General features: G+C 36.0%; 1 protein-coding gene across 2 annotated transcripts in view; it reads right to left on the minus strand.

The window, feature by feature from the left end:
• Window positions 1-27,394, minus strand: part of LUZP2 (leucine zipper protein 2) — a 414,349-nt gene that overhangs the window by 238,517 nt on the left and 148,438 nt on the right. The window contains exon 2 of one of the 2 annotated variants that reach the window (XM_028164749.2): window positions 1,240-1,357. In XM_028164749.2, the coding sequence (XP_028020550.1) occupies window positions 1,240-1,357 (118 nt within the window). The remainder of the gene's footprint in view (window positions 1-1,239; window positions 1,358-27,394) is intronic. The other variant, XM_007174800.3, reaches the window with a different exon arrangement.

Here is a 27,394-nt window from a genome sequence, read left to right on the forward strand (position 1 = left end):
TGGAAATCAATATGCACCCATTTTCATCCTAGTCAGTGCGTCCCTAATGCTCTGTGCAAACTTCTACCATAGAACTGTTATTCCTGCACTGTTACCATCTTGCTACCTGTCACTGTATCCTACTGGAGTGTGAGTAATTTCTCTGCTATTCTCATGTTCTCAAGATGCAATACAACTTCTGGAACAAGAGCTTGGGTGTTGGGTTCAAAATACCAGATCCACCTCCTAACTTTCTCTGTGCTCTTAGATTCCGAGCCCTTTTCTAACTCTGTTTTCTTCACCTGTAAAATGAGGCTAATAATAATCATAGCATAATTATCATGTGAAAATTACTTAAAAATTGGAGAAAGAGGACCAAACACAAGAGACCACATTCAATAAACTGTAGTGGTTACTGACACCATAACCATCATCATGGGACGAAAAAGCTAAGAACAATGGTGATTACACAAGGTTCAGAAACTTGGTTCAGTGCCATAACTAACAGACTGGCTCTGGAGTCAGACTGCCTGCATTTAAACTCTGGTTTCCTTTGTGACATTCAAGCATGATTCCTCATGTGTAACAAGAAAAATCACATTTATAGTGCCTACCCTCACTGATACATTATGAGAATTAAATCCTATAATACATGCAAAGCTTTTAGTATACAGTATGTATTCAATAAATACAATGTTAAAGGAAAATATTAAAATATATTCTCAGATATTTCAGAAACTTTTCTTATCAGATATAGATCTTATCTTTGGTTTTTGATTTAGATTTCACTGAGTGCTAATACATTTTCACAGATGACACTTTCCTTTGTAAGGCATTTACCCATTTTAGTAATGAGGTTTATTAAAGAATTTTCAGAACTATCCTTTGTGGAATTCAAAGTTCTCTTCAAGAGATCATTTCTATATTCATTTATAACTCTTAGCCATAACTGCTTTTCATCATTTTGTAATATAAGAAACACAGGGGTCAAACTGATCTTAGAAACTGTGAGAAATTGATGGCTTTGCCAAGCACACAGTTTTCTCATTCCTGAATTTGCAAACCACAGATTCCCAGACTGCATTTCAAATGACATTTCTTTTCAAAGCTCATATAATAATAAATAATAACTCCCATGTTCAAGCCCAGAAATATATTCAAAACTGGTAAAAAATGCAGGAGTCTTTGCATGTTAACCCACTGAGACAAACCAGGTGACTCCTTACCCTTTGCTGCTGAGAAAATTAGTTTTCATCTCACCTGAAGGTTGACTTTAATTCCATCAAGTTCTCTTGATGTTTTTGTCAGCTGACGGAGGATGGTGCTTCGCTCCTTAAAGACTTGCTTCAGCTGCTTTTCTAGCTCTTCATAGTCCTGTCTAACACAGAAAGAAAAGGCATGAGGGCCCCTCCAAATGCCTTCACTTGGCTCTAGCCATTTTGGCCATAATCACAGACCCTTGCATTTTAAGCAAAATCTAGATAAACTGAAACCTTAATTACTAGGATGTTTTGTTTTTATTAGTTCATCTAAAAAGGGAAAATTGAAATACCAGTTTTTTAAAGAAATGTTTCATTTTGCATTGAGGACTATCCAGGCTACAGAGTTTCCAGAACAACACTGCACATCTTTTGCATGTATAACATAGTTTATCAGATACCTCTTGGAAAACAGATATTTTCCATGACATTACACACTTTTTTCTAAGGTCCTTGAAGTTTTACAGCAAGAGATTTGATTTGAACCAATGTAGATCAGAGATGTAGACAGGTTCTGACACTGGGGGGACAAACTTGGGGGTGGAACCAGAGCAGAATGGAGGGGCTTTGCTTCGCCCTTGGTTTGTAGGGCATGAAGTGCACTGAAAAGGCACCCCTTTCAAAATCTCTATTGCTATTAAAGAAAATACCTCTCAAAATCAGTCAATAACTATAGTAATTACAGTGAAATTTGAACAGACTTGTTATCTATTACAATGAAGGAAAGACTTATCTCATGATCATATATATATATGTACATTTTTTTTCCATTTTTCTCATATGGACTTTGCAAGATAATAAGACAGGTATTGTAATTCTAATTTTGCCTATATTAAAGACTGGGCTCAGAAAAATTAAGTTACTACCCTAAGATCCTACTTAAGGAATGAATGAACAAGTAGTGTGTATATTTGTGTGTGTGTGTATTTATATATATTATAGCAAGTGTGCACGTGTGGGGGAAGAATGTAGACAAGGAAACAGTTGTCAGTGCAGCGTAGAACTATACCTGATAGGGAAAGGTTAAAAATGATTAATTGGTACACACAGGTGATTAGAGATTAGAATCACGAATCCAGGGAAGAATTCCTGGTAAAAGTAATATAAAATATACGCATTTTGAAAGATAAATAGAATTTAGCTATATGAAAGGGGGAGAGCATGTGTTAATACTAATGAAAATGAGCTTACTGAATTAAAAAATAAGTGCATAAATGTCAGAAGGTTTGGAGTAGAAAATGGGGGTAGAGAGATTTGCTGCTGAAATGGGGATGTGGAGAGCATGAGCAAAAGTATGCAAAACTCTTAAATGATGGTTAGGAATGTGGGCATTGTTTGGAAAACAAGGGGAAGACATGGAAGCAACCTAAATGTCCATCAACAGGGGACTGGATAAAGAAGATGTGGTACATATATACAATGGAACATTACTCAGCCATTAAAAAGAATGACATAATGCCATTTGCAGCCACTTGGACGGACCTAGAGATTGTCATACTGAGTGAAGTAAGTCAGACAGAGAAAGAGGGGTATCGTATGATATCCCTTATATACAGAATCTAAAAAGAAATGATACAAACGAACTTATTTACAAAACAGAAACAGACTCACAGACTTAGAGAACGAACTCATGGTTACCAGGGGGGGAAGGGTGGGGGGAAGGGATAGTTAGGGAGTTTGGAATCGACATGTACACACTGCTATATTTAAAATGGATAACCAACAAGGGCCTACTGTATAGCACAGGGAACTCTGCTCAATGTTATGTGGCAGCCTGGATGGGAGGGGAGTTTGGGGGAGAATGGATACATGTATATTATGGCTGAGTTGCTTTGCTGTGTGCCTGAAACTATCACAACATTGTTAATTGGCTATACTCCAATATAAAATAAAAAGTTAAAAAAAATATGACACAAATGAATTTATCTATTAAAAAAAAGAAAAAAAAAAAGGAATCAGGGGGAAGCAATTGAAGGGTTTTAAGCAGGGAGTGACATGGTCAGTTTTATGTTTTGGAAAGATTTCCCTGGCTAAAAACTGGGAAATGCACTGGAGGATGGGAAAATCTGGAGAAAAGGAGACTGTTAAGGAAGTTACCACTGCAGTAAGCCACGGAAAAGACTGTGGTGGCCTAAATTAGTTTAGAAGCAGTAGAGACAGGGAAGCTTAGCTTGATTTCAGCAAAACATACAAAACTGAATCAATAATGTACAATTAAAATTTTTTATTTTGTATGTGTGTGTGTGTGTTATAGGGAAAGAGTGGGAAGGAGTTAGTTATTAATGTTGCCATGTCTCTGGTTTAGGCAACAGTTAAACACAGCCCTTCACTGAGAGAGAATCCATTGTATGAACAGTTTTTTAGTCAGTTGGGTTGACAAGTTCAACATTAAATTTGTAGGAAAATAGCTCAAATTCTCTCGTCTTTAGTTTCTTTGTCTGTAAAATGCAATGCTACACGACCTCACACAGATTATGTGTTAGCTGCAGAAACTTATGTAAGTCTTTGAACCCACAATAGATAATTCATTTTTAAAAGTATAAAATATTTATGACTGAGAAATTTGATGAATTTACAGTCTTTCTGCAGAATTATAAAGTAACTGGGTCTACCAATGGCCTTAGTCATGATTAATAAATGCACACCATCTGCAATAGGTTTCTATTACAATTTTTTGCCTTTTCTCATTTTTTAAATGCAGGTTTCTAACACTCTTCACATTCCTCTTGTTTGAAGGAAATTGGAATGCTCCACTGCAAGAACCTCAATATTTCTCCCTGGCCTTGAGATTTTCACTGATGAACAGTAATCAGCCAGTAATAAGATAGTTATTAATGCCCCAGGTTTCCTTTCAGACTTACTAGCAAAGTCAAATAATGAACAGCAAGGCACATCGTCATCTACTTCTAATTATACAACCTTACTTCATGACATGATTTTTTTTCCTGAATATTTGTGACAATAAACGCATCTCTAAAATTATCTTAAGTGACCATAATAAATCACAGTGTTAGATTACAAGCATTGACAATGTATTATATGCAAGATGGTCTTACATATATTCATTCACTCATCTAATCTTCAGAACAACTCTATGAGATAAGCACTAGTATTAATAAACACTAGTATTAATTCCATTTCACCACTGAAGAATTGAGTCATAGGAATAATAATTTCCAAGAACATATCAAGGAAGTGTATCAGTCAGTCTCCAGTGTCCACTGTCTTTGCCATTATACTGTTAAGAACATACTGATTGGCTAGGAGTTCTTTGTAGATAAAAGTTCACCGTGCCCATCACAGAACTTATTCTGTGTGATTTCTTCCATCACTGTTGCATATATAAGTTTTCAGTATTTGGATTTATTTGCCATTTATTTGCCTTGTGTTACTTCTGTCTGTAAAAGAAAGCCTTTTCTGTCTTCACTCTAAGGTGAAGATTTAATGGTTAGAGCATTCTTATTGCAATAGTTTTTTGAATAAATGATTTCCTTAAGTCCAGATTGTTTTTATTTGCTAGCACATTGTGAAGTACTTAATAAATGTAGGTTGGCTGAGTGAATTCTCACTTCTAGCTTTTGACGGAATTCTTACATCAGCCTGGGGTGCATTTACCTACTCTTTGTTTGACAATCTAGATAAAAAAATTGCCATATCTTATTTCCTCCATGAAATCTCCTCCTAGAACTATATAGTTCCTTTTCTGAATTTGCAGGTCATTTATTCTGTCCATTTCTTCATTTTATAATTAATTGTTAGAGTTAGTATTTTTTAATGAGTTATTGTACAACAGCTTTTATAGAATAAGATGTGCTTGGAACCATGTATCTCTTCTCTTTTTTTTCTAAAAATTATTATTTAATTTCATGTTTAAACTGTCCTGGATTGGGCCAGTGAAAACCTCTACAAACTAGCTCTCATATCCTGTGACTTGTCCCCATCATTTGGAACTTTTCCTTATTCTTTTCGTTCCTTTGATGACCTGCCATAACCAATATTTCTGGATGTTTATTCCAAATGCAAATACAATGAAATCAATGACACTTATCATGGAGTAGTCTTTTAATGTTTCAACATCATTTTAAGTGTTTTTTAGTTTTTGTTTTAAATGAAAAAATCCTACAAGAGTTTTTTTAATACCTCCAGATTTAAACCTCATAAAATTCAAAGCTCTGGATTAGTGTTATGAGATCTCAAGAAACTTTGCTTTTCCCCCAAAAAGGAACAACAACAACAATAATTGCAGAAATATAAACCTCCATTCAAACTGTCTGCAGCATTTCTGCCTATATATAAAGAATCATTTATTATGGCGGCCAAAACTGTAGTTTCATGGTATTTATTCTTAAAAAAATAATATCTAATATTTATTATGCACAAGTATATGTCACACATGTGGCAGATATTTCACACATACCATTAATTCTCATAATCATCCTGAAATGTAAGTGACATTATACATCCATTTTACAAGCAAGAAAGAAGAGACGCAGAGTAATTTCTCCAAGGTCACACAGATAGTATATCATGTAGGTAGTCTTCAATTCTAGATATATTTGATGACAAAATATTGCATTATGTAGTCTCATTATAATAAATGAACCCAGTAAATATTTTCTTGGTTCCTTCTACATGTAGGAATCTTCGAAAAAATTATCAACATTAGCAATACATCATCCCTAATCCAGTGGCTTGCAATATATAGCTAAAATAGAACACATATGGAAATGAGGATAACATATGGCAAAATGTGATAGGACTAAGTCATTAGGAGAGATCAACTTCAGGTTAAACAACCATGGAAAATTTCATGGAAGAAAAGATATTTGTGTTGGGGTTTGAATGATGCATAGGATTATTAAATGCAGTAAATGGAAAAGATATTCTGAGCAGAGGGAACAATATGAGTGATGACAATGCAAATGAGAAAGTGCTGAGTGCATATAAATTATAAATCAGCAAGTAATATAGTCTAAATTGCATATAGGGTACTTACTGGGCTATTGGGTAAAACCTGAAAAAGTTGGTAAGATTCAAATTATCAAAACCCTTGAATGCCATGTTCAGGAGTTTTGAATGCTTTCTATAGGAAATTTACTGCTTTGTGAAACACTAAGGAAGATATATTTAGGAATATATATAGTCAGATTTCCAACTCAAAAATATATCAAAAGGAAGAAATATTTAAATTATGCTCCCCCCACAACAGCTGTCAAAGCTATTCCAAAGTGTAGATTCTTATTTATTCATAGTCAAAAAGACTGAATAAGAGTGACTTTTACTTGGCTTGGTCAGGATATTAAATTGGCGACCACAGGGAATTATATCCTGGGAAACATTTGCAATGCTTTCCTTCAAGAAATTCAAGAGAGCTGTAGAATTCCTCTGAATCTTGGCTCAAAGGCCACAGATTATTTTGCTAAGAGGCATCTGTGTTATCTGAAGCCATTCTTTTCCTTTTCTTTGTATCAGACCCAACATTCAATGTGACAACCAGTGTATTTGCAGAGTCTTTTTCTTTCAAGGTCTGCCAATGTAAACTAAGAGAATAACCCAAGCCCACTGTGACTTCTGTACATAGGGACACAGAATGAATTCTGCCACACATCGGATGTGTGGCAGAATTCATTCTGTGTCCCTATATACAGAAGTCTAGAAATCCATTTTAGGAAAGGAGGGTCTCTCATACAAATATAGTCAAAGATGGAAGTATCACAAGCCTTTTTGGCAAGATTACTTGAAACTAAAAATATTCAGCTCTTCTCCCACTAATCCTACAGCTGGGAATCTATTTATCCAGCCCTTAAGAGCATAAATTTAAAGCAGCATTAATCATAGATAAATATTTGGAAATAAAATGAGACCTGAATAAACTGTTACATACACTGGCAAAGATGCTCTCCTGACCAAACTTCACTCAGATTTCTCTGAGCCCTCTTCTCAGCTAAGGAAGTTTGGCATCCATCCTTGTCAGGCCTACACCAGCCAGTTGTAGCAAGAATCTTGCTAAATCAGTTTAGCTAGAACCCACCCCCCTCAATATCTCATCATCTTTGATATCAGATGAAGTTCCTTATCCTCCGCTATTGCCCAGGTGATATCTGACAACTTTGACCTGCTTTCAGCAAGAATCCTGTCGCCTTGGGTTAGCCAGAATCCTCCCTTACCCCTGATGTTTCCTCTTAGTAATTTACCATCTACTTACTCCTATAGCTGTAAGTAAATCCCTACTTGTCGAAGCTGTATTCAGGATTGAGCACTGTTCTATACTGAGATCTATTTTTCCCCAATTGCAATAATCCCTGAAAAAAATCTGTTTTTCTCTCTTAACTAGTGTCCAGTCTGGGTTCTCTCTGACAACATGACATTATTTTAAGATTCAATTATACAACAATTAGAGCTATGCCAGATGACTTGGAAGGGTTTTCATGAAACACTTTTGAGTAATAAAAGAAAGAATGTAGAGTATGATGCATTTATATATTTGTATATAACACTAGCCATGATAATGCCCTGTGAATGTATTTGTGCCTGCGTATGGCTACATAAAATTATAGTTTAAGGTCAGAAATTTGAAATGGAATGGGTTAACAGAGGCAGAGGAGGGTTGCAGATAGAGGAAATTTAGGAGATGAAAGGCAAGCAAAAAGGAAAAAGGAAAAAATAGACTGTGCTGCCTTTATATAAAATTATGTGTATATGCATGTGTATAACAAAATCAAGTTAAAGGTTTTAATTAAGAAATTTTTAAAATCACTGAATTTTTATAAATAAACACACCAAAGAAGACATATGACTTTGATATCTCCATCCTCACAACCATCGCTCACAGCTAAGTAGGCATTGTATGAATCTTTTGATATCTGTTCTTACAAAAGAAAATCCTTACTAGAGCAATATTTTCCACATTAAAGACATGGGAGATACAAAAAAGATATAAAGAGTAGAAAAATGTCACTGTCATGATGCATGTTTTAGCATATTTATTAGTTATGAAATTTGAAAATCAAAATTTGAGTTCCAGATTTTGTCACTAACATCAAGAAAATCACTGTAACTCTCTAGGTCTCAGTTTCCACATCTGTGACATAAATAGATTAATTTAAATTTCACAAATTGATAAAAATTTATGAAAATACCTTTAATTTTATAGTGTAAGGGCAAATGGAAATTTAAAATAAGAGGCTTAATTTTTCCTGTTGAAATAAGAAAAAGACATTTTTCTTCCCTCTCAGAGCATTTACTTTGGAAAACTCAAGTTCTTTCTCCGTCTGTTTGAAATATATGTAAATCTTCATTAAAGTTATAATAATCCACTAGCCATCTTTAAGACCCCAAAATGTCCTTCTCAATTGACCTGGGAACTATTTCTTTGAAATATAATCATCAAGAAAGATAGCATCCCTATCTTCCAGTTTCTGTGAGAGAGTAGGAACCAAACTTTAGTAGGCACCTTCCCTTAAGTTACAAACTACTTCCTGTCATAGAGTTGTGATAAGTTTATTTTTCCTTTGGATGAAGCCAATTAGGTAATGCAGATGAATATCCCAACTATCAAGTGAATTTAGGATGAGCAATGTGTGACCAATAGTACTATTGAATCCTCTTATTTGAGAACTAATTATTGTTTATACTGAGAAAATGTAATAGGTTGTATCCGCTCAGCTACATAAGAAGATGAGAGTTCTTGCTCTCTTTGCAAACTTTTAGCAGATTGCCTGTGATGCACATCACATGCTTATTCAATAATAAAATGGTTTTCTTTCTCTTCTATCTTTGTGGAGATGGTTTCCGGCTTGGGAAGATATTTTAATTGTATTTTCCCCAAAGTAGTCAATTAACTTCTCTAAAATAGGAGAGAGATAGGGAGAGAGAGAAATCAATAGTGCTAATAATTATGCCTGTCATTTAGTTAGTATATGCCTTGAAAGAAGCGTGAGATGAGAGGCATTGTCTCTCATGATGTATGCGATGCTGGATGTGATTTTTTCAAAGAATCAAGCTCTTCCCTTCCCAATGACAACACAGTCCTAAATATAAGACATTGAGTGCATCAGATGTTCCACCAAAGAAACAGCAATCTTTTTCAATGGTGAGAAAAAGGAAAAATATATATATTTCTATTGGACTAACTGAGAAAAGTATATTATCTGTATGGAATATTCAGGAAAATTTAAGAGTAACTTTGCCTTACATCCTGACTTTAGAATTTGAATGCTTATCTCCACTGTGATAGCTCACAAGCAGTGTTTCTTAAACTTTTGTGGGTTTGTCAGCCTCTTTGATATTCCTACAAAAATATGAAAACTCTCCCTAGAAAAATTTCCACACACTTATAAACTGACAAAATTTTATGTAAAATTTCAAAAGGCACATGAACTCCTCGTAGGAAAAGAACACTCTGATGCCACTGCAGACTTCTGTTCATAAGCCATAGTCTCCTTATAAAAAACCCCTGCTCTAAAAGTAGAGAGTCATTTGGGATCTTTAGTTACTTTGTTTTTCAAAATCATCTCCAGATATAAAGTGATTCTTGGAGTCAGTGGTGACTTAAGCTGAAGAGGGGCAAAAAGTTTACAAAATATTTTACCAGTGGTAGGTTCAGAAAGAAACGCTTATCTCTGCAGAGAGTTTAGAAGTTTGTGATGTGCAGGGAGAGTTTATCCAAGGAGAAGAGATATTGGTCCCATTTTGCCCTAGATTGTTTATTTATTTTTTTTATTTTTATTTTTTTAATTTATTTTATTTTTGGCTGCATTGGGTGTTCATTGTTGTGCACGGGGTTTCTATAGTTGCGGCGAGTGGGGTCTTCCCTTCGTTGCAGTGCGTGGGCTTCTCATTGCGGTGGCTTCTCTTGTTGTGGAGCACGGGCTCTAGGTGCGCGGGCTTCAGTAGTTGTGGCACATGGGCTCAGTAGTTGCGGCTCGAGGCTCTAGAGCACAGGCTCAGTAGTTGTGGCACACGGGCTTAGCTGCTCCGCGGCACGTGGGATCTCCCAGACCAGGGCTCGAACCCGTGTCCCCTGCATTGGCAGGCAGATTCTTAACCACTGCGTCACCAGGGAAGTCCCTCAGATTGTTTAAATGGTCACACAGAGGAAAGGTTTCCCTTACTGCTGCTCCCACTTGAATGAATGTAATGGACGCTGCTTAATGACCATGGTGACAGAAGTTAACTATCTAACTAGCCAGTTAGAAAAAAACATATCACTAGATTTTTAAGTATAGTTGGAATTCTAGCTTGTTCTTGAAAGGTATGGAGCCATTTTAGTTGACCCTGCCCCCCTCAATAAATATCAGCATTACTTCTTCATTCAAGCTAATTAAAACACACTTACTGTGTTTTCTTGTTTTTTGCTTTTTTTTTTTAACAAGTTTGTGAGCTATGTCTGAAAATCAGAAATGTCTAAAACATAGTTATTGTCTTAATGGAGTTCTTAGTCTAAAACACATAATCGCAATAATATGCGATAAATTTATGCTAAAGAGATTTATTAAGTTCAGTGGTAGTGAGAGGTCGAGTTGTGTTCTTAATGGATAATTCAAGTAGTAGAAATCCTTTGTGATTAAGACAATCCACACCAGAGAAAGGATGGCTACTTTAAAAGTAGTAGAAGTTGTCAGAAGGGCTTTCTATAGCATTGGCATGGAATGTGAGACTATTAATCACAGAGAAAAAAGCCCTGTCAATACACGATCAGTGTGTTAGGTTTTTATTAACTTCTTGTATCTATACAGAAACTTCACTAGGAGTAGAGGAATCCATGGCTTTGCATTCTATTTGATGCAGGAAATGAATCTTCTGCTTGTTGTCTGTGACTGATAGGAATTACATTGATTTTGCAAGCCTCATATGCTAAGTGGTTTCAGATCCTGCTATCGTGCAAGTTGTATCTGGTCAGAGAGAGACTCTAAAGCAAGAGGGAAAAAAAAGCTATAAGGCTTGCATGATATCTCTGATTGTGCAGAGGGAAAACTCCAAAGGCATCTCTAGAATAATAAAACCACCACCATTCATTTATATCAGTTTTTTTTCCTGTCAAGACTTCAGAGTGATTCAGAAGTCCCACCCCGCTGATTTTCTCTTTCACTCTAGAAGACAGTGGTAGAGGCCTATTAAAATGTTAAATGGATCAATCCCAGTGAATGATAATCATAGTTAACTTGGGGCCAAAGAAAACCCTCTCGCCAGAGGAGTGAATTTCTGTTACTACTTCCAGAGGTAGGACTGAATCCTGGCTCATGTTTACTTAAACTTTTCATGTTCTAAGGATCTGATAAACCAGTGGCTGAGAGAGGCAAACACTACAGCAGGTATTTAATCCATGAGCATCTCTCCATATAATCACTGCTGGTGAACAAGGAAAGACCACCGAACTAAATTCTCCCAATAATACCTAGTACCTCCCTTCTGACTGCTTTCGAGGATCACAGATAAAAGTATGGCTACACTTGCAGAAAGAATGAAGGTGCAAAGGAAGGCAGTGTGCATGCTTATTTGTCAGTAATCAGCTGTACCCAATATTTACTATTTTTTTAAGATTTTTTTGATGTGGACCATTTTTAAAGTCTTTATTGAATTTGTTACAATATTGATTCTGTTTTATGTTTTTTTGGTGTTTTGGCCGCAAGGTATGTGGGATCCCAGGCTCCCAACCAGGGATCAAACCCACACCCCCTGCATTGGAAGGCGAAGTCCCAACCACTGGACTGCCAGGGAAGCCCCCCAATATCTACTATTTAGTGGGACCCCATCAGCAAAGGAGGATTCTACCTAGAAAGAGTATTCTTAAGGATTACTAGGAAATTTGAAATAGAATCCTTTATTCATCACTTAAGGCATAATTTTGTACTAAATATGAACAGGCATATGATAAAAATGTAGACACATTTGACAAAAGTATGTTTACCTCTCTCTTCAGCTTCATCGCCCCAAAAGTTTCCTTCCTTATGCTCTATATTTCAGTCAAAATATGTTTTGTTCCATTTCTTGAATACTCTGTACTCTTTTATAACACTGTGTCTCTGTATATGTTATTCTCTTCTCCCAGAATATTATTTAGATTAATTCTAACCAGACAAACTCCTTTTTTTATCCTTCTAGAATGTGCTAGACATAGTTGTTTGCCTCGACATAAATTCCTTCTCCCTTCTCATACTGGCAGAGCCTGCCCACATTAGAGGCTGCAAACACCACATATATACTTTCTCAGCCTCCACTGCAACAGGGACAGCTATGTCATGTGACAGATCTAGACCATGAGGCTAGGAAGAAGTCTCTGGGGTCTTCAGAAATTTTTTTCTTATCTATCACAAATACAGATAAAAAGGAAATATTTTACAGTCTTGGCAATCTTTTGCTTCCCCTTCCCTTTTCCTACTTCTAGAGATGTGACAATAATTTTGGGAACATGACACATCATTCCTAAAGATAGATGAGAGGGTAGCTTGCTGGAGATGGGTAATTTGACATGTAAAAATAGCATTGGTACTTAATGACATACTTGGGCTGCAGGACCAGTTGTAGAAGCTCCAACATGCAGGTTTCTTGGTTTGGGGCTGCATGACTCTAATCTCTGTTCCATCTTCACTTGATTTTCTTCCTTTTGTGTCTGAGTCTCAAAACTCCCTCTATCTTTCTTTTACAGGAACTAAATCCAGGATGAACTCATATCAAGATCCTTAACCTAATTAAATCTGTAAAGAGTCTTCTTCCAAATAAATTCATATTCACAAGTTCTGGAGCTTAGGACATTGATATATCTTTTTAGTGCCAAGATTCAATGTACTACAGAGAGAGAGAGAGAGAAGATAGACTTAAGAATTGCAAGTGATTCCCAAAAAGCAGCATATCATCTTTAATCTGGACTCCTGATTACTCATGTAGTTGAGATTTCTCATGTGCTATTGGCCATATGTGTATGTGTGTGTGTGTGTTTTCAATAAATCAACCATTCAGGAATTTTGACTACTTCTTCTATTGCTGATTCAGTGTTTTATAATTATTTGTTATGAGGAAAAAGTCAATTTGTCTGATGCCTTAACTAAACGTTAAATCACATCTTCTTTATACTCTCCTTCCTGTTCTCTCTTATTCAAGTATGTACAATGTTTCTGTACATTCTGTTAAAAATGGGCTAGAAGCTGGAAATTAAAAAATAAATAAGAAACATGTGAATAAATATACTCTATTACAGCCCCTTCTGGTATATTTAACACATTCATATGATAGAAGGTCTGTGGAAGACCAAGGAAAGGCTGTTACTTAGGTGGTTCTGTAAGAGTGTGTTTTCCCTTTGTACTGCACTCTCTATGCCTAGTAGAGTCCTCCGCCAATAATCAATCTACCAACTGAAGATGAATTAGGCAAAAGCTAAACGACCTACTTTTCAAGGCCATGTTTGCAATGGTGACATCCAAAAAGAATGTGTGAGAAGTGTTGCGGGGTGGAGGGAAGATAGGAGATGTAATATGTAACAATTTAATCCAGTTTGAAAATAGATATAAGTCATGATAACACTCAGAATAGTTTTAATTGTTCATCTAACAACATTTGACAGCCGATAGGCTCTTCTGTATTTTCCATTTGGTATTTTTTCATTGGGGTATAATTGACATGTAAGATTATGTTAATTTCAGGTGTTTAACATAATGTTTCAATATTTGTATGTATTGGGAGAAGAGGAGAGGACAGAAGAGGAGAGGAGATAAGAGACGAGAAGAGAAAAGAGAAGAGATAATTAGTGAAGAGATTTAAGAGAGAGAGAATTTATTCAGCAAATGGTGGGAAACCAGGAACTAAGGAAAATAAACTTGGTATATGGCAAATCCCTAGTATCAGGCTGAAAGAGAGACTTTCAAAAATAAGACTGGCTTATACATTGTTAACAGTTGCATTGACTTCTGAGCTGTGCCTAGTGCCTCACCCCAACATTGTCCACAGTTTTCAGGATCCATTTAATGTAAGTTGTACTCTGTGAGGCATTGCCTAGAGGTGGGGCTGCCCTCTACACAAGGGTCACTACACACAAGAGATTAGAGAACTGAGAGAAAGCAACATATGGAGAGAACAGAGAAAAGGGCAGTGTGCAGTGTTTAGTGGAAACAAGGAATCTCAGCAAACAATTCTCAGAAAAGAGGAAGACCTCAGAGAGTCCTGGTGTTACTAAAGGGAGAGACACGTTGGATTTCCCTCTTCCTGTGGGATGGAATGGAGACTCAAAAATTTTAAAATACATATGAAAGAGAAGATCAGCCATCTTGGCAACTTCCACATAGCTGACATTTGTTACAATAAAATAAATAATATGCTCCCAACATTTAATAAATGTTATATATATATATTTTATTCCTCACCTCACCTGGTCAAAATATTAGAAAAAGTGGTAATGATCATCTTCATCATCATCTTTTTCATGTGAGCAGATTATAAAACAGGACATACACTTCCAGGCAATTTTCTGTGCCTTAGAATATGACTATTGCTTCCTTCATCTGGGGAAGAAGTGTCAAGTATCAGTCACTGCACAGCTCACAGTAAAAGATTTTCCACTGCCCTAGGAGGTAATCTCACCCTGGAGGTTACAAACCTTAGTTTAAGCTTTCACTCAGCACTTTCTAAAAAGGCAATCAGCAGCTTCAGGACACTTTTTCTTTTTCAGCATTATGAGCACACATTTCACATTTTTCACTGCTGGAATCTTGAGTGGCCAATTTGTCATATTTCCACAGTTGCATATGCCACTTTTTTAAAAATTTTATTTATTATTTATTTATTATTTTATTATTTTTGGCTGCGTTGGGTCTTCGTTTCTGTGCGAGGGCTTTCTCTAGTTGCGGCAAGCGGGGGCCACTCTTCATCGCGATGCGCGGGCCTCTCACTATCGCGGCCTCTCTTGTTGCAGAGCACAGGCTCCAGACGCGCAGGCTCAGTAGTTGTGGCTCACGGGCCTAGTTGCTCCGCAGCATGTGGGATCTTCCCAGACCAGGGCTCGAACCCGTGTCCCCTGCATTGGCAGGCAGATTCTCAACCACTGCGCCACCAGGGAAGCCCAATATACCACTTTTATTTGAAATTATGGGCATGTCCATCAGAAATTATGAATCTATGTTTACAAAGATTAAATTGATAGCCAATCTTGAAAATGTAAAATGTCACTTTCTGATGGTCCAGGAGCTGTAGGAGATGCTTATTAATCAAGGTGAACAGCAGTGTCAGTGGACAACATCCCAATTGGTGGAGGCCATTTACAACATTGTTATTGCAAGTGTTCAGCTTCTTTCCCCAACTTTCTATTCTAAAGACTGGGCAATTTACATGTCATCTTGTTGTCACCAAGTTGCTACTGCAAATAGTTTTCACCTGGAACAGCTGTTTGTTGTTTGTTTTTTTATCAATGTGTCTCAAAAAATGTACAGAGGAAAGTCTAATTTCAGTAGATATTGAAACCAAATCTTTAAATCCCCTGGCCTAAGATCTTAGAATACAATACTAGTTCTGTGATTTCATAAACTTATAAATCGTCTGTTAGTCTTCACATCCAGATCAGTTTTATTTTCCATAACATGACTAACAGGGTTGGAAAAAAATTAAAGGAAAGGGAAACAGGACTTTGAAATGCCCTGCCACATGCCCTCATTCATATTTCCTTCTCTTTTGTTTCTGTCCACATCTCCTTCTCCTTTATGGTTTTTTTAAGAGGCAAGAACAACCCAAAATACAAAACTCTAAACTAGAACAAAACTTGTTGTAGAAAGGTAAGGTAAGGTTTTTGATCTTCACTTTTCTTAGTATTAGGGATCAGCTGCATGGTTTTATTTTATAGTTTATTTTAATATCAAGAAAACAGAAATGTCCTGCATATACAGTGAGAGCTTTCAGTTTATAGATCAAGTAAACATAAGTATATGAATGTGTGTGCATGTATATATGTAGACAGACAGACATGATTGCTCATTCTAAAAATATGTGAGTCAAAGGCTCAAAATTTGATAATCAAATTTTGAGGATAATATATCTTATGCTTGAAGCTTTCTTTTCAGGTTAAAATATCTGTAGAGGTTCTGTGATTACAGATAAGTCACTTTAGTACTATGTGTATTCCTTCATTGTCACTTTTAATATGATTTTTTTTTTCAGGAAGTTTAGAGAATTACATAATCCTTTTTGTCCTTTATTCATTTCAACATAAAAATAAATAGACTAAATTTTTGCATAATTGTGTTCCTTTAGAAATGTAGTTGCTTGAAATATTAGGGCATGTATGAATTTGAATATATGATTATGAAACAATAATTATAATAATATCACAGAGCACTTATTTTAAACTCCCTCCTATATACTCATTCAACTCACTGATGGATATTCCTGACTCTAACAAGGTAATATAAGTTCAAAGTACTTAATGCCATGACAAAAAAAAGTTAAAACAGGGTATTCATTCACAGTTTGGTTATTTTTTTTTTCTTTTACATAGTGTGTGTAAGAAATTTTTCAAAATATATGTGGAAATAATAACTTGAATTATTTTTCTAACACATGAAAGAAAAACTAGAATCTAGGATAGAAATATTGTTAATTTGTAGAAAAGAGAAAATTGATCGATAATGCATTGACCTTGCTCAGTATTCATGGCAAGCAGGGGATAGTAATAATAATTTAAAGGACATTTGTGACAAGCCCCAAAGCGCTCCTAGATGTAAGGATCTGCCCTCCATTCATGAAAAGCAAATCACCTGCGGCGGCAGAGACCTATTCTGAGCAAACTGCACTAAGCAATATCTTCAAGGAGAGGAAAAAAAAGAATGACTCTTCAATTGAAATCACACCAGAAACTGCTTGGTGGACTGAATTAGTAGCTAGACTCCTGCTATTCTCCACCCATCCTGAGGGAAAGAAAAGCTATTCCACTTCTGCTAGTTTACTTTACAAGTTAGTATGGACCCTAACTGTCTGGACCATGTAACGTGCTGTGATTTGGCGCAACCAGGGCTCATCGGAGCACTTTGAGGTTCTAAAAGGCAAACTGCCGCAGGACAATTTTAATTCTGGAGAGACAAATCTTGCTCACAGTCATGAGAGGATTCTCTCCATTTGTGAGATGGGAGTGTGAGTCAATTTTTAAGATATCTAAGATATCTTAAACAATATCCAAATATCCAAATAATCGAGGACTAAGGACAGCAGTATCTGACATTTGATCTACACCACAATAACTGCATCACTAGAGGGAGGTTAACTATGCCTCTAATCTACTGAACTAGAAAACGATTTAATGTTCCAGGGGCATGTGCAGAATTGTGTGTGGGGAGAAGTAAAAAATATAGCAGGAGGATATTAAATGACAGAGCTATATAAAATCTAAACGGGTAGTTGAAACAGAAGCCTCAACAGGTCAATGACCAAGATTCTAAAGAAACTAAAAAAGATGATCCTGCTTTACATCTCAAATGAAAATTTAACTTGTATAAAACTTAACAAGTGACCTCTTCCAAGAAAATAAGCACTGGGACAACTCTCTGCAACTGGAGGATGAGAGAATATGGAGGCATCACTTAACTGCACTTGCATAGGGACCCTAGTGCTGTTTGACAAGTGTGTCTCTACTTCTCACTGTATCCTTAGAGTCTCCCCCCAAAAATTTTTTGTCAGTGATCATTTTGATTTTGAATCTCCTGAAATATTTCCCCTAAGCAATGACTCAGGTGATCAAACAGCCCTCTCACATAGAAAACATTTGGATAAGTAGGGCAAACATACACACAAACACACACACACACAGAGAAATAGAATTCACTAAATATGTCACATACTTGACAAAGGAATGTGAGAAATATGAAGTTGAAAGTGGTGTACTTCTTGCTTATTAGGAAATCTAACAATATCAGGAAAGACAAAATGAAAACCCATATGTAAAATAAAGGAAGTGATGATTCTTTAAGAGAGTCACATAAGGGTTCAAAATGGTAGAAACCATTCCCAAGCTGCAGAAATCAAGGAAGGCTGCATGGAGGTGACTTTTTAAGAACGACTATTGCCTTTGGTTAACCCTGAAACTAGGATCTGTGTGTAAACAGTTTGTGTGATCTTACGAAGCCTGAGCTGGGGAGCTAGAAAGTGAGATGGGTAGGGGGAAGAAACTAGTAGAGTTGACTTAAGGGACAGAATGGCACTGTGAGGAACTGGAGATCAAAACAGACCTTAGAAATAAAGAAAACACTTCATAGTTGTCTTCCCATAAGGGAAGGAAACCAGGCGTGATGGTTTATTTTATGTGTCAACTTGAGTGGGTCAGAGGGTGTCCAGATATTTGGTTAAACATTATTCTGGAAAAGCTCCTTGACATTGGTCTTGTCAATGATTTATTTGATATGACACCAAAAGCACAGGAAGCAAAGGCAAAAATAGACAAATGTGAGTGGTTACATCAAACTAAAATGTTTCTGTTCAGCAAAAAAACAATCAGCAAAATGAAAACGCAATCTAAAAAATGGGAGAAAATATCTGCAAACCATATGTGTGATGAGGTTTAATATCCAAAATATATAAGGAACTCCTACAACTCAATAGCAGAACAAAACACAAATAATGCAATTTAAAAATGTACAAAGCACCTGAAAAGCTATTTCTCCAAAGAAGACATACAAGTGGCCAACAGGTATATGAAAAGGTACTTGACATCACAAATCATCAGAGAAATACAAACCAAAACCATAATAAGATATCACCTCACACCTGTTAAACGGCTATCATCAAAAGACAATAAGTGTTAGTGAGGATTTAGAGAAAAGGGAACGTTTGAACATTGTTAGTGGGAATGTAAATTGCTACAGCCACTATAAAAAGAGTATGGAGTGTCCTCAAATATTAAAAATAGAATTACTATATGATATAGCAATTCTATTTCTGGGTATTTATTCAAAGGAATAAAGCAGTACCCTGAACAGATATCTGCATGCTCACTGCAGCATTATTCACAATAGCCAAGATATGGAAACAACCTAAGTATCCACTGACAGATGAAGGCATAAAGAAAATGTTGTATAGATATACAATGGAATATTATTCAGCCATAAAAAGAAAATCCTGCCACTTGTGACAACTTGGATGAACCTGGAAGTTATTATGCTAAGTGAAGTAAACCAGACACAGAAAGACAAATACTGCATGATCTCACTTGTATGTGGAATCTAAAATAGCTAAACTCATAGAATCAGAGATTAGAATGGTGGCTACCAGGAAATGGGGAGATGTTGGTCAAAGTGTACAAACTTTCTGTTATAAGATAAATAAGTTCAAGAGATCTAATGTACAGCATGGTAATTACAGTTAGTAATTCCTAATGAGCACTTAAAGTTTGCTAAGAAAGTAAATCTTAAGTGTTCTCACAACGTATACAAAAAATGGTAGCTATGGGACATGATGTATGTACTGATTGACTTGACTGTGGCAATCATTTCACAATATGCACATATATTAAATTATCATGATACACAATCTAAATAAATACAAATTTTGTGTCAACCATACCTCAGTAAAACTGGAAAACAATTTTTAAATGAAAAAAAATTAAAGCAAAACAAAATATTTTTTCTGGGTGGGTGTGTGAAGTTGTTTTTGGATGAGATTAACATTTGAGTACCTAGACTGTGTAAAAGCAAACTGCCATATCCAACGTGGGTGGGCTTTAACAAACCCATTGAAGCCCTGAATAGAACAAAAAGGTGGAGTAAGAGAGAATTCTGTCTCTCTCTCTCTCTCTCTCTGCCTTTGAGCTGAGACACTGGTCTTCTACTTTCGAACTCAAATTCAGACTGAAATGTACACCATCAGATACCCTAGTTCTCAGGCCTTTGGACTTGGATTGGAACTATACCATTGGCTTTCCTGGGTCTCCAGCTTGCTGATTATAGATCTTGGTACTTGTCAGCCTCCATAATCATGTGAGTAAATTCCTCATAATAAATCTCTTTACATATTACAGTGTATACACATCGATTGGTTCTGTTTCTTTGGAGAACCCAGACTAATATACCAGGGTACTTTTCTTCCAGCGCTTATCTATCTTTGGCTGAGGGCAGCTGTTCCTGTGTTTTGTGATCTCAACTCCCTTAGGATTCAGACATGCCATCAGTGTGAATCAGAATCACAAAGTGTCCAGGGCACAGACACATAATTTGCAACAACCATGAAGATTAGACTAGGCCTAAGGAAACTGGAGAGAAAAATCTGTAGGACAGAGGGAACAGTATATGCAAATGGACATAGATGTGAAAGTTCAGGGGAAATCAGGGACAATGTGCAAAGTAGTTCTGAAGTCTAAAGGGAGTGAAGTCTTGATGAAACAGGACCAGAAAAAGATAATCTAGAGGTTTAGTTTAAGAAGTTTATTATTTTCCCCTGTAGACAATTAGGAGCAAATAACAGCTTTGAGCAGTAAGGTGATATAAACAAAACTAACCTTCAGAAAGGTCAGGTGGGTAATCAGACAGAAAATGTAATAAAAGGGAAAAGAACATTGGTTAGGAAGCCAGTTAGAAGGTTACTGAAAACATCGTGAAGAGAAGTTATGAGGATTTGATTTTGGAAAGATGGAGAAAAATTGAGACACGTAAAGAAAGGAGGGATATTATAGAGGCAGACTTTTCAAGAATCGTCTAGTGTTTTGACGTAGACAATGAGGCAAAGAAAAAAAAAAAAGGTTGCTAGTTGGGGCTCTCCCCTGAGATCAAGAATTCAGGACAGGATTCTGCAATCTGAATGGAGATAACAATAAAGGGAGAGTGAGTTCTATTTTGGATCTTCTGTGTTTGCAAAGACGGTTAGACCTCCAGACAGTGAAAAGACATGAACTGAGGTTAATCATAGTAGACCTTTAATGGGAAGTGAGCTGAGTTAGCTTACAGACAGTGACAAATACAAGAGGCACTGCTGACAGGTAGGCAAGATGTGGGTGCCACTGAGGAGAAATAAATAAGATGTATAAGAGAACAGATAAACCAAATGTCCCTAGTTAAAGGCAAGGGACCACGTTAGGCAGTGTTGCGAGATGAGGTAATATTCCCTAGAAATACACTGACCTCTATAAGGAAATGCTGACAGGAATCTAACAAGGGCAGTTAATATTTCCATTCTTTGTATACCTTGGCATCACTGGGACTTAAAAATAGTAGACGATCCATTCATCTTACTTGACTGGTAGTGGGGGAGAGAGAAGAATAGGAAAAAAAGCTAAAAAAAAAAAAAAAGAAGAGAAAACAAGAGAGACAGAGAAAAGAAAAGAAAAGGAGAAGAATAGTATCAACAGTAAATTCTCCCCTCCAGGCATGCAAAACAGAGGGCACAGAGTTGCTAACACCCTTCGGGTATTTTTCCTCTTTCTAAAGTTGCTCCCAGCTTCTCTGTGCTGCTTCTGTAGCAGCACTAGACTTGCTTAGATGGCAAACATGTCAGAAGGTTTTAAAATCTTTTCAAAAGATCACCCCAGGACCTCTCCTTCACAGAGCAAGATTAACAGTGCCCTGAACTTGCTTCCTTAGTGGAAATGCAGCTCTGGTCTAACCTAGACTTTCCAGTGTGTCGTTCCTTCTTTAACCATTTCATTTCCTACAAGGGAAAAGTGATGATCAGTGGGCTGAAAGAAAGTAAATGCCTCACAGTCAGACAGGGAGCGAGATGGTAGAGAGAAGGGTCTTCATCTCCTCTATTTTCTGTCCGTAGCATCGCTGGACTAGATTTCTTAATTGTGCTGTGAGATCTTTAACTGGAAAAGTCTTACTGGGGGATCAGTGATCACAGACCTCTCCACTCAACACAGTCATAATGACTGGCCAGGAACTTTACACACCTGGTCTTGAATAACATTCACAAAATCCATATAAAAGACATGTTAGTGTCCGTATTTTTCAGATAAGGGAATTAAGGCTTACACTCTAAATGCAGTTGACTTGCCCACGGTCACAAGACTAATAATAGTTTAATACGGGTTTGGACCCAGGTTTTCTGACTCCAAAGTCCATACTCTTTCCAACACTCAGAACTGCCTCTCAAACTTTGGACTACTGTAACATCAAGTGTCGTGCAAAAATAAGGGAGTGGAATTTGACAAATACTCTGATTTCATTAATTGCTCTAAAAGACCATGTTTCTTAGAATCTATGATCTTGAGAATTTTCTCAAAAATTTCTTCATAGAGAGGGTCTAAGGCATTTTACTTGCTGAGAAAGTAGCAAGACTTAGGAGGTTAATAATTATGGGAGTTAAGAACTGAGAGAAGAGGCGTTTCTTTTGAGCTTCCCAAATCTTCAGAGAAATCTCACTCTGTTATGGCCCATCTAGCTTCTAATGTCCCTATCTTACTACTTCATATGTAGTAGATGGTAGTAGGAAAGCAATAGATATTAGATTCTCAATATATCTTGTTGATGAATTATCTAGCCTATCTGGTCTAATTGTATATGTTTTGGATTCATCCATATCTTTTCATTATCAGATAGAGGTGAGCTACATAGAAAAATTAGCTTTATTTTCAACACACCTCAAATTAATAGACTGAATATGTGCAACACTTATATTAATATGAAATGGTTTAACCTTCACTTTACTTTCCCCAGAATTCATAATCTATTTCAATTTATTTGTACTGCACACTATTTGCATTAGTTCATCAGGTATTACAAAACTAATTTGATGTGATTTGATGGTATTTTTCCAAGAATAAATTGCATTCTTGAAATAAGAAAACATCACCCTAAGCTAATGGTTACTTTGAATAAAATGCAAAACATCTAAACGCATGTAGAAACATTTGTAATTTTTCTTTAGGCAGAAAGAAAAATTTCTGTCCCACAACAAATGATTTCCATTGGTTTTCCTTATCTACATGACATTTTAAGAAATCCACCTCAGAATCAGCAAAGACAAGTAGAGTTAATGACAATAGGAAATTTTCCAAGATATTCCATATTCATCATCTTTTACTGTGAATGTAGTGAAGACTGTATGAATAATACATTATCTGTTACATGGGAACAAAAATGCAAATTCACTAGGGTTCAGTCTATATTTATATCTTTGTATCCAAATTAAGGAAGGTACTTTATGACTATGAATAGCAGCAATTATGGGAAAGTCAAGCATATGCTCTCATTTAACATCATACCAGCTCTTAACTAGTCAAGAGATGATATATTAAAGGAGATTTATCTACATTTTCAGTTTTCTTCTTTTGGTTCTGTAACCAATATTTACACAATTGTTTTTACTTATTAGAAGGCAGGCCAGCAGGCTAGACAAAGAAACATGTTGAAACTCTTGCTGCTTCTTTCATGTCACTACTATTTTTTGACAGATTTCTAAATTTCTTGAGCAAAGACTAAATTAAAGATGGTGAGTACTTAAAGGATTATTTCAGAGCTGAATTAGTCACTTTATCCCTGTCACACATCAGTAAGTAATACAGAGGGTCAGCTTTACTGATTTAGGGGGCTTGTTTATTTGAGAATCTTGATTTCCCAAAGGTTCCTTGAAAATCTGACAATTTATTGAAAATGTTAGACTAATTGCACTTTACTTTCCAACACGTATCACTTTTCATTTTTAGTGGGAGTAATTTTAAAATGCCATGAATGTAGATCCTTGAATTTGCATACTTATTTTTTCTTTTCTTGTTTACATCAGTGTTTCAGAATGAGGTGGTAACTTCCAGCATGTATAATCATACATATCTCACACAGCATGTGTAATCATGGGAAATACTCATCTATCCATCAATGTACTCACTCAATATTATCTAGTTAGTACATATTATATGTACATAATAGTAAGTAAGGCAGGTACAATTTCTATAGCTAAGAGTATATATTCTGGTAAAGGAGATAAACTAGTGATTGTAATCTTAGCATATAAGGGTTATGGTAATCACAAATCACCACATAAACACACTGGAGAAGCACCTATGCATTACCACCATATCCCAAGGTTCTCCCAAAGGTCGAGGGCAAATTCCAAAAGTTGTACCACTTTTAAAAGAATAAAAATTATACAACTGGGAAAATGCAACATTAATCTCACCAAAACTTTTAAAAATAAAACCTTTTCCTAAACTAGATTTTTTTAAAAATCCCTTAAAATTGAAATAATAAAAAGTAAAGTATAACTCCATGAGAAAAGACACTACTGTGTTTTTATTCAACAATTCATACCTAGTCAGTGCCTCTCACCTAGTAAGGGTTAGTTAATATTTTTGAAATAAACAATGATCGGGTAAAATAGCTGATGATATATGCTGAAATATCTCTATTTCCACATCTCAGTTCTATAGTGTTTTAAGAAATGTAACTTGTCTGCATTATTATCATTGCTTCAAGTTACCATGTGTCAAATACCTAATATATCATTAAAATTTTTAGTACCTTTGTGAGGAAGTTATGATATAACATTTAAGTAAACAAGGTTTATATAAGTTAAATAACTTGCCAAAGGTCACCTATACTATAAAGGTCAGAGCTGAGATACATTCTCTCATCTGTCTGACCCATCTCATCTGATGCGACCCACTATCTTTCTATAACATAAAGTTCTTTCAACCAAAGCAATAACTGTATTCTTTCCACCCATATGTTATTTTATGACTCAGAGAAAATAAACCTGCTTAGCAGCGGCTGTCTCCATATAAGCTTACTGAAAATGTTACTACGAACAAAAGTTAGAAATGAAAAATACCTCTCACAACTCATTTCCTAGCTAGAGGACATAACACTTAGTCTAAATGCCTAGGGTTGTTCTCTTGCAGAGCAGGCTGGATGCCTGGATGCAGCACTATATATTATTTTGTAGAAAATAACCTTTCAGGGAAGAATAACTGCTTCTTAATGATGATATGAACTCTCTTACAAATAAATTCACCCCTCATTTGTCAAGCTTAAATTAACATTGGGAGATGTACTGTGCTTCCCAGAGGGACTGAAAGTCCTGCCTTTGAGACAACCTTGATCTCTTCTGATACATTTCAAAGTTAATAAGCATATATTAAAATAAGAATCTACCTAAGAACCTGTACTATGAATGTTTAATACTTTGGATGTTTTTTCTTAAAAGGAAATAATGTCTAAGAACTTGGAGCTTACTTATTGAGTAACTTAGAAGTAACTGGGAACATAAAAACATAATATATAATTAGAGTGTTTAATAAACACTTGAGTTTAGGACAATTACAACAAACACATTTGGAATACAGTGAAAAGGAGAAACTAAGGAAAAGCTATACATCAGAGGTAGACATTCCGCTGTGACTCGGGGTCCAAAGTTGCATAGTAGAAAGTTTTGGACTGAAATTCCTAAAACCTGGTTAACAATCAACTAGCTGTTTGACCTTAGATGTTAATTCATTCATTCATTCTTTTTATTCATTAATAAAAATTTATTGAATACTTATTATGGGCCATGCATAATTCTAGGCACTGGATATATTTTAGTGAATAAAATATGTATGGTCTTTCCCTTTAGGGAGTTAGCAATGGTCAAATAAATAAGTCAAAAGCAACTATCTACCTATTGACCTACCAATCCCCACAATCTCTTCCTCCCTCCTTCCCTCCTTCTCTAGATAGACCAACAGATACAGATGCATCCACAGGTGTATGAACGTGTACGTGTGTACAAAATGTACATGTGTAGGGGAACGAAATTCACGACCCAAAATTGTCTCTTTGGCATGCAGATTATTTCCAGCTAAAAACAATCAAGGCCCAGAAGACTCAGGAAAAAACTTTGACCTTCCCCCTAACTGCCTGAAAGTTTTAGATAGAGGGTCTATTACAGGGATATCTGCAGTGAATATGCGCTAGGTGTGGTGGGGAAACTCTTCGAGATCAGAATCCACTCTGTGTCTTATTGTCTCTGCACGGCCCAGCAAACATTTGTTAACCAAAAACTTGCTTTTCCATCTCCATGTCTTCCTCCTTTTTGAAGTCCCAAACCACTGCTCCCAACAGCCTCTTTTGTCTTTAGCTGAAGATGGTATTTAAGGTGAGGGTTTCAGCTATTATAGTGAGTAACTCAGTTTTCCTGGTTCTCTCTCATATATGCACGTTATTAAACTTTAATGTTCTCCTATTAATCTGTCTCTTGTAATTCTTAGACCAGCCAGAAGAACCTAGAAAGGTGGAAGAATATTTCTTCCTTCTCAACACGTTTTATATTCACATTTACAAATTGTGGTAGATGACCTACGGAAGACAAACAAGGAACAATAAGAAAAAGAATTAGAGCTACCTAGTTAGAGTGGGCAAGGGGAGATGTTGCTGAAAAAGTGACATGAGGAGTCTTGAAAAATGTGAGAATGTCTGTCGTGCAAAGAGCAAGGGCTTTAGAACTCCAGAAAGAAGGAAGAACAAGTGAGAAGGCTCTGAGGCTAGAGCAATCTTAGGACATTTAAGGGGTCTACTGTGGCTGGAAAAGGGGAGAAGGTAGCACAATATGAGTTAAATGCAAGGTCAGACAAGGACAGGATCAGACATTATTCTAAGAGCAAAAAGAAGTGATTTTAGAGAGTAATTTATGATTTCAAAGATTTTGATGGCTTGTAAGTGCAGAATAGATTAGAGGGAGTTTGGAGTGGAAGCAATAGGAAGTCTCCTACTCAGTGACAGGTAGCTGAGTATGGAGGCATAAACGAAAATGGTGACTGGAAATAGACAAGAATGAATAGAGTTAATATATATTTGGAAGTAGGAAAATAGAACATCCTTACTCAGTCTGTTGCTTGTATTCCCCATAAAAATTTTCAATTATGTTATTTATAATATTATCTTAGAGTTATGTTTTTATAAAAGCTATGAGAGATTTTACTAAGGAATATTAGAAAATCAGATATTCCTAAGAAATTTTAGTGCTACTTCTGCATCAAATGGAATTTGTCTAATCCTAACTAGGTCAACCAGCTTCATTCATTTTCTTTACCTGTTAACTAGAGTTAATGTGTCCTATTGAATTAATTTTATTCCAATCCCTTGAATTGCTATTTTAATGATAGTGTAAACAGCTTTTATTTAAGGTGTTTGAGATATTTTCTAACTAATGCTTTGGGATTTGGGGAAAAAAATCATTAAACACCCACTTAAGAAGGATGTCTTCAAAAGATCATCTATAAATTATTT

The sequence above is a fragment of the Balaenoptera acutorostrata genome, chromosome 9, assembly GCF_949987535.1.
Source record: "Balaenoptera acutorostrata chromosome 9, mBalAcu1.1, whole genome shotgun sequence".
Taxonomy (NCBI): Eukaryota; Metazoa; Chordata; class Mammalia; order Artiodactyla; family Balaenopteridae; genus Balaenoptera; species Balaenoptera acutorostrata.